The sequence below is a fragment of the Notamacropus eugenii genome, chromosome 5 (genome assembly GCF_028372415.1).
Source record: "Notamacropus eugenii isolate mMacEug1 chromosome 5, mMacEug1.pri_v2, whole genome shotgun sequence".
NCBI classification, from domain to species: Eukaryota; Metazoa; Chordata; class Mammalia; order Diprotodontia; family Macropodidae; genus Notamacropus; species Notamacropus eugenii.
The window spans coordinates 22939578-22948487 of record NC_092876.1 but is presented as its reverse complement, the minus strand read 5'-3'; the positions used below and the strand labels follow the sequence as shown (position 1 = coordinate 22948487).

At 39.2% G+C, this 8910-nt stretch overlaps 1 protein-coding gene across 1 annotated transcript; it reads right to left on the bottom strand.

Annotated features, from left to right (window-relative positions):
* Nucleotides 1-4013: 4013 nt before the first annotated feature.
* LOC140503591 (olfactory receptor 13H1-like) lies at nt 4014-5024 on the bottom strand. The gene has a single exon (XM_072607723.1). It carries the CDS (start codon nt 5022-5024, stop codon nt 4092-4094), a length of 933 nt encoding a protein of 310 aa, XP_072463824.1. The 3' UTR covers nt 4014-4091.
* Nucleotides 5025-8910: the final 3886 nt, after the last annotated feature.

Here is an 8910-nt window from a genome sequence, read left to right as displayed (position 1 = left end):
TGGTGGCTATATCTCACTAGTGATGATAATAAATCTCCAATAAGGAAAGCTATCTAAGGTGATTAGTATAGGGATGTTTGAAAGAAAAATTTGCATCAGTTTGATTCAGCAACTCTTTATTGAAAACCCGTTTTTGAGAAGGCAAAGTATGGATGATTTTCCAAGATTGAGACAAGGTCTTTATTTGTCCAATCACCTCCACGCAAACTCCTGGATATGAATAAATGGAAGAGTTTGGCCATGGTAGAGATGATTTCAGGGTGGAGTGGATGGAGATGGCTTCATGGCTTCATGAATGAAATGGAACATGAGCTGTACTCCAAGGAGTGATAAGTATAGTGAGTTCTTCATTTCTTATTGACTGAGAAACCTATAACAATCCCACCAAGAGTGTCTTTGAACATTCTAGTGATGGGATTTACATTCATAGGGAAGCCTTTAGTGAGTACATAATTTTCCTTTCATTTGAATGGATAAGGGGCGGAGGATAAACATCTCCAGGAAATGAGAGTACCCTATTGTCATCTACACTGAATCGGACTACATAATTCAATCCTGAGTGAATTTTAGGAGGGTTATTGAAAAATGGAGGAGAGCATCCAAAGAATAACAAACTAGGATGGTCAGGGAATCAATGTTTAGCTACACAAGAATTAGCTGAAACAATTGGCTATATTTATCCCAGAGAAGAGAACTGGGGTGATCGCCACTATTTTCATATATTTGACAGCTATCATATGGAAGAGTGCTTGGCCTTTTTGTGATTTTCCTCAGGGTAGAATAGATTTCAGAGAAAAATGCATGAAGTTGTAAGAAGATGGATTTCAATATACTGGACAACCTCTGAATATTAGAATTATATCAAAGTTCTAAGATTTCTTAGCAGGTAGTAATTTTTTTTCCATTCCTGGATGCCTGTTAGCAAAGACTGTGATCACAAAATCATAACATTGTAATTTTAAGAATATTTAGTACTGAAAGGGGTCCTAGAGGTCACTAAGTCCAATTCCCTCATTTTACTGATGAAGAAACTGATGTTAATACACTTGAGCTGTGTCACACAGCATAATACATGGCTGCATAATTTCACTCTTTCTTACTCTGTCTAGTACTCTCCACTATGCTACCCTGTTCGAAAGAGAATTTGTGTCCTTGTAGAAATCATCTTAGAAGACTTCTGAAATCCATGATTTGTGTGTCAAGAAGGATGGAAAAGATTTTGAGAAAAGCCAGATATTGGTATCAGTGCCCAAGGTTCTGAACTGCAGTCTTGAGAGAGATCCAGAAAGAGCAGATCCTATTGATCCTCCTGAGAGTGGAGAACTGTCCAGTGCTGACTTTATTGTCTAAGTTCTTGTACAAATTTCATTTCATAGAAATGAGTCCCTTCAGAGATCATGATTTACAACAGAACTGACCAAAGTACTGAATTTGGAACAGGTCTGTGTCTCTGATTCAGGAGGTCCTGAAAAACAATATAATCTCAAACAACCGTGAAAGATACCACGTGCAAGGGCTGGGATAATGTCTATTTCTATTCTGTATCATAGTAAGGATTATATGTAGAGTAAGTAGAAGTTAATTATTTTAGAGCTGTGACTGGAGTTAAATCAATTAACTAGCATCAGATGAATTTGACTGGGATGTCATTATGTAAGAATGGTGTAGATCAGGAAAACTGAGGAAGACTGGTGACTGTGACCAGCACTTATAAGAATGCCCACATGGTGGCAATACCTTCTAGTCTGAGCTGTTGTTTGTTTATTTTTCATAGAAAATAATTCTAGTCATAGGGTTAGGAACTGAAAGATGGAAGGAACTTCAAAATGGAGTTTTGCCTAAGGAATAAAATACCAGACTTGGAATTAAGAATATTTTGGGTTCAGATTCTCTCTCTGACTATCCAGATTTGTAGCCATGGCTGAGTCGCTTAACTGTGTTCAGTTTCAGCTTTCTTACCTAGGAAAAAGTCAAAATAACTATTACATATACCTCACAGCATTGTTGTGAGGAACAAAATGAGAAAGTATTATAAGAGGCATTGTAATATAGTCCATGATTTTCTAGATTGGGAAAATGAGACCCAGAGAATTTCCATGATTAACCCAAATGCATACAGGTAGTTAGTTACAGAGACAGGGTTCAGTCCTGAGTCTGATTCCAAATTTAGTTTTATTACATCATTATCAGGCTACCTTTAGGTGAATTTTTGTGTGTGTGGAGGACATTGTTGATGGGGATACTTGGAACCAGTTGCTCAACACAAAGTACCTCCTCCTTTTCCCCTGTCTTACATGCAGAGGTAGACCTTATTCACATCATGGTTGATCCATTTATATACATAAGTTATTCCATTTCATACTGTCTTCTTAAACAAATTGCCCTATCATCCTCATTCTCTGACTTGTATCCAATCTTTCTTTGTCTGGTGGTCTACAAGCAAGCCCATGTCTCCTTCTTCAATCCATCCTTGCTATAATCCATATGTTTCCTACCTTTCATGGATGTGTGTGTTCGTCCTCCATTGCCGAAGAAGACCATGTCATCAGAGAAATAATGACATGACTTGCACTTGACTTTGTTTTGAGTGAGGGAGGTCTGTGCTGTGCACGTCACCAGTCTCACTTCTCCTCCAGAGCCATCTGGATCCAGTGACCAGAATTCATCAGGATGACTGGAGATGATCCAGGATGAGGCAATTGGGGTTAAGTGACTTGCCCAAGGTCACACAACTAGTGAGTGTCAAGTGCCTGAGGTGATATTTGAACTCAGGTCCTCCGGACTTCTGCACTGGTGCTCTATCCACTGCACCACCTTACTGCCCCATCTTTCATGGATAAACTACTTGAGAAGGTAATTTGCAACATATGTCTTACCTTCCTTTCCTCTCACTCTTCTTTGAATTCCTTACAAAGCTTCTGACTATAATTCAACCAAAAGTGCTCCTTATAAAGTTAACAAAATCTTTTAATGGCCAAATCTAATGGCCTTTCCTCAATTTTCATCCTTCTTGACCTGACTGCAGTCAAACATTGTCAATCACCCTGTTTTCCTTAACATTTTCTCCTCTCTAGGATTTTGTGGCACTATCTCCTGGTTTTTTTTCCTGCTTATATGATTATTCTTCCTCAGTCTCTTTTGCTGTATCTTCGTCCATATCATACCCACTAACTGTGAATGTCCTACATCGTTCTGCCTTGGACACTTTTCCCTTCTCCCTTTATATTGTTTTATTTGGTGATCTGATCAGCTACCATGCATTCAATGATCATATCTATGCTGATAATTCTCAAATCAACTAATCCAGCCTTAACCTTCCTGCTGACCTCCCATCTTATGTCTTGAAGTGCCTAGTAGACATGTTGAGTTGGATATTATGTAGACTTCCTAAACTCAACCTGTCCAAAGCATTGTCTTTCCCCCAAGGCTTCTACCTTTCCTAATTCTCTGTTACTGTCTAAGAAACTGATCCATCCAGTTTCCCAGGCTCACAAGATAGAAATTATCTTTGACTCCTCACTCTGATTCTCCCCTCTTTCCAATCTCTTGCAAGTACTGTCAATTTTATGTTCATCACATCTCTTCTCTGAGACTGCCACCATCATGGTACATGGTCCTCTTCACCTCACATTTTGTATCCTCCACTAGACTGTGAGCTCTTTGAGATCAGGGGCTTTCTTTTACCCTTTTAAAAATATCCCTAGTGCTTAGGACAATGTCAGACAAATAGAAGACATTTAAATGTTTATGACTAGTTGTTGACTGTGTGTCTCTTCTGGTGTTCTGATCCATTGAAAAGAGGCCAGGACAGGTGAGTGTTGTGTTTGTGGTTTTCCTTCATCCTTGATACCTATATGTCCTGGTTGTTTGGCACAGCCTCTGTAGCTGAGGAGAGGATACAGACTTTCTGTATGACAGCCTAAGCTACTGCTCTGAAACAACAGATCTAGCTGGTCATTTACGACCCTAGTCGTTGAAGAAAATTTGTAAAAAAAAAATGTTGTGTTTTTAAAAGATTTGAGAACCAATCCTTTTTTTAAAATTTCCCCTCATTTTGTCAAAATGTAACCAACATCTCTTCTTAAGAGGTGTTAAGAGTTATTTTTCTCCCCCATTAGTTTCCTCAAGGCTCTTTTGACATCCTTGTTCCTGAGACTGTAGATGAGGGGGTTTAGCATGGGTGGAACGACACCATACAATATAGAAATGATCTTATCCTGATCCTGACTGGCCTTGTCCTGTGGCATCATGTACATGGAGATGGCAGTACCATAGAAGACGATCACCACAGTCAGGTGGGAACTGCAGGTGGAAAAAGCCTTTTTTCGACCCTTGGCTGAGTGCATCTTCAGTACAGCTTTCAGGATACGGCCATAGGAGGCAAGGATGAAAGCAAAGGGTGCCAGGAGAGTCAGGGAACTACTAGCCATCATAAACAATTCATTCAAGTGCAGATCATTGCAAGCAAGCTTAATTACAGCCAAAAGCTCACAGGAGAAGTGATTGATGAGGTTGTGGCCACAGAACTCCAATGGGGTGGTCAGTGTTGGGATCACAGTAAGCAAAAAGGATGAGACCCAGGATATGACTGCAAGCTGGACACAGAGCTGGGGACTCATTCTCACTGGGTAGCGTAGTGGGTCACCAATAGCTATGCAACGGTCATAGGCCATGACAGCTAGAAGAAGACATTCTACAACCCCCAAGTAGAGACCAGCACACATCTGAGCCAAGCACTGGTGCAGGGAGATGGCAGGGATCTTGACTAAGCAATTGATTAGTACTTGAGGGAGACTGGATGAAGTATAACAGATGTCCAGGAAGGATAGGTTGCTGATGAAGAAATACATAGGAGTGTGGAGGTGGGAATCATAATAAATCAAGAAGAGAATGAGGCTGTTCCCCAGCAAAGTGATAAGATAGGACACCAGGAGCAGGTAGAAGAAGATGGTTTGGATTTTGGGGTACTCTGAGAGCCCAATCAGGATGAAATAGGTCACAGATGTGTCATTTTTTCCATCCATAGTCTTCCTTCACTATCTACACCACCAAAGAGGTGAAAAACATTGAATCATCAAATAGTTCTGACAAACATTTTGAATTTTAAATGATAGATTAGTTTTCATTGTCCATTTCAACCATGTAGTGAAAAATCTAGCTATCATCATAATAGCTAGCATTTAAATAGTACTTTCAAGTTTGAAAAATGTTACATATATTTCATTTCATCCTTCAAACAATGTGAAAGGTAGGCACCGATAATTATCTCTAATTTTAGATGAGGAAACTGAGGCTGAGAGAGGCTTAATGACTTGCCCAGGGACACCCTGCAACTGATCAAGTTAGTTCTTGAGCTTTGATTTCCTTGACTTTAAGCCTGGTATTCTATGTCCTATGTCTCTATGACTGCATGAACCACAGCACACCAAAGTAGAGTGTATTTGTGAGTTGTTATGAACTGAAATAATCATTACCTGGTGTCCAAACTCCTGGGGATCATCTTCTCTGCACTTACCCAAGTAGGCTTAGCAATGTAGCATTAACTTTTACTTTGCTGCATCTTATATCTTTGAATCTGCCAGATATTGCATTGCAGGTATACGTTGGTGAAGAGTTCATGGTGACTTCTTGTGATGCAATTAAGTAGGATATGGGAATCTGAATGGTATCACATAAAGAACATTGGCTATGATGTCAGATAACCAATTTCTAAATCTTGCATCTATGATGCCATCAATCAGTTCAATGAATATTTGTTAGTATTTCCTATCTGCTGGTCACCATCTTGTATGAAGAAATATAAGATACAGAAATGTTCCTTTCCTCAAGGAGGTTACATTTTTTTATCTGAGGAAGACGAATATTTAATGTGTGACCTTGAGTAAATTATTTACCACTTTGGGTCACAGTTTACTCATATGCAAAATGAAAAGGTTGAACTAGGTTCTCTCTTCAGTCCCTTTTAACTCTAAGCCTTGATCTGATCAACTTGGTGGGGACAAATAACGATAAAACAATAACTGTGGCAATTCCCATTCAGCTACCCTTTATAGTCTCAGTGCATTGTAAAACTTAGAGAGTGAAGGGAGGATCTCTTGCATGGAAGTTGCCACCTAAGTTCTAATCTTAGTCTTGAAACTAACTTGCTCTGTGACCCTGGGTAAAACAGTTTCTTTCTCTGGCTAAAGTTGGACTAGAATAGTCCATTTTAGGTCTGATATTCTATGATATAAATGAGCTTACTGAACCTTGCAACAGCCTTGTTGGGTACTAAATGCATATGAGGAGTTTGAAGTAGACAGCTTACAAATATTCTTATGTGGACCAAACTAGATAGCTGTTTATTTCTGGAAGGCCATTCTCCTCAATGGGGCTCAACCTTTGGTAATTGCTGCCTTTTTAGTCTTTCCACATCCTTCACAAACATGCAGGGCAATACCTTCTTCTGCTATGAGACAACTTAAATTATAGGTAGGAAAGAAAAAAAAAGCCCTCAAAAATTCCCCTTAGTTGGGACCTTTGCCCCAAGGTCAAGTCTACTTCCAGTGAAATGGAAATAGGGTTAAAAGTAAAGCTAAACAATCTGTGTTAGAGACTCAGCCCGCTTTCTAATTAGTTCTGTAACCTTAAGTCAACTCAATTATCCTCTTTGAGCCTGTCTCCTTATCTCTAAAATGGGAATAAATCACAATGCCATTCCTAATATATTATGTAGGTGATACTATGTAGAGCCATTTAAAAACTCAAGCAAGATACTGGAAAATAAAATCTATAGAAAAATCTAATATATATATATATATATACACATATATGTATGTATATGTATACATATACACACATACACATACATGTGTGCATATACATATATACATACATACACACATACATTCACATACACGTGTGTGTGTGTGTATGTGTGTGTGTGTGTGTGTTCTGGGCCAGTATTGCTTAGAGCCATTGGCACTCAAAGTAGGGGGTCATGGAAAGGGTCATGAAAACATCAGGTCAAATCTGTCACAAGGATTCTAATCTCTTTTTGTATCCCAGGTGTTAAGTATGGTTTCTGGCAAGCAAGAAGGGCTTAATAAATCCTTATTTGTTCACTAGTGACATTTGGCCATGTCTAGTACTGTTTCACCCAAATGTAGGATTTTCAAGACTGGTTGATAATTCAGACGCAGTCATTGAGATCATGTCGCTCAGACGGAGCTTGTTTCTGAAAGGAACAAGAAATTCAAGAGAAGACAAGACTTTTCATGGAGGAGCAAGTCAACAGAGACTCATGTTTGAAGTCATGAGAGTTGGATTTTAACTCTGAGTGCAATAAACTCAGTGTGTTTTGAGTTAATTCATTTAACTTAGTAGTCTGTTTCCTCTGAAGGGGTTAGATGAGACAACTTTTGAGAGCCCTTATTCCTGTGCCTATCACTCTATCATGTGTTCCTATAAACTTGGATTGTGACTGGAATTCAGGAGCTGTAACTCCCAAACAAAGATTGGGGCAGACAGTGTGGCAGATGTGAAATGATAAAGCCATTACTGCATTTGGCTTTAAGAGCTTGAGTCCAGCTCCACTCATTTCTTAGGTATGTGATGGCAGTCTAATCACTCACAATCTCTTGCTTATGTGTTTCTCATTTGTAAAGCAAAGAAGTTACGTTGGTTGATCTTAAGGTCCTATTTAAATCTAACATTCTATGAAGTTGAAAGAATATTGAATCTGGAATCAGGAGACCTGAGTTCGTAATTTACCTGCCTAGGAACTTTGTGACCTTAGGCAAGTCACTCCATTTCCTTAAGAAACATTTGCCTCATCTGTAAATTGGAAACAATTATGATTGCAATGCTTTCTTCATTGGCTTGTAGTGCAGGGAAAAAGCAGTTGCAGCACTTTAAAAATACATACAAATGTAAAGTCATAATCAGATTTTCTGCCCTTTAAGGAAATCCAAGAGTCGTAGTCCTCACCCTAATGGGGAGAGCAAATCTAGCCCATACCATGGGCATCCTCTGAAGCATCATTGATGTTTCAGGATACATCAAGGTTTGGGGGCCATAACTGCATAGTGTTTAGTCAAAGGCATAGGAGGGACAAAGCAACACAAAGGAAATCTGTCACTTACTGGCCCACTGATTGAGCCCGGTGAATGTTTCTTCTTTCATGAGGACCCAAGGGGTCTGTCTGGTTTGTATCTCTCTGTCTAGCCCTCATTGAAACTAGTTATTATCAATCAAAACACAGATACTTTGGAAGAGCAGGGCTGTTGTATGAGACCCACTGAAAGACAAATAATTTTCAAAGAATGCAAATATAACACTGACCTGTATTATGCCCCATGATTCAATCATCTTCAGATACTTCAACAAGAAGAGGGGAAAGGAGAAACATGTCTCAGCAGCCCGACTTATGATTAGGCCATACTATTTGGTTTCAGATTCCAATTGGTTCTTGCCATGTTAAGAGGGATTTGGAGAAGGTGTAGCCCATTCAGAGTAGGAGTCATTTCAGGATGCGCAGGGATTTCATATATGAAACAAGAGAGGGAGGGCATTCTATGAAAGTAGGGGGTGAATGCCATTGACCTTGGTCTACTTCTCAGGAGATGATGTCACCAGAAGGCATATTATAGGAACTTTGGAACAATGTAGAGTTGGACATTAGAGTTCATCTAACTCATCTCCTTCCTTTTCCGGATGAGGAAACCACAACTCAGAAATGTTAGTGACTTACCCAAGGTCACATTAATAAGTAGCAGATCTGGGTTTCAAATTCTGACTCTTTGACTACAAATTTGGGCCCTTTTCAGTGCACCTTCCTTTTTTGGTAAATTTATAGAATTACAAACTTGGAATTTTTACCGTTAAAATTTGAACCATTCGTTTTCTCTCACGTAATTGGAAATCACTAGA

Bases quoted from the DNA above. Each gene is read 5' to 3' on its own strand.
- LOC140503591 (XM_072607723.1), bottom strand. From the start codon at position 5,024: ATGGATGGAAAAAATGACACATCTGTGACCTATTTCATCCTGATTGGG.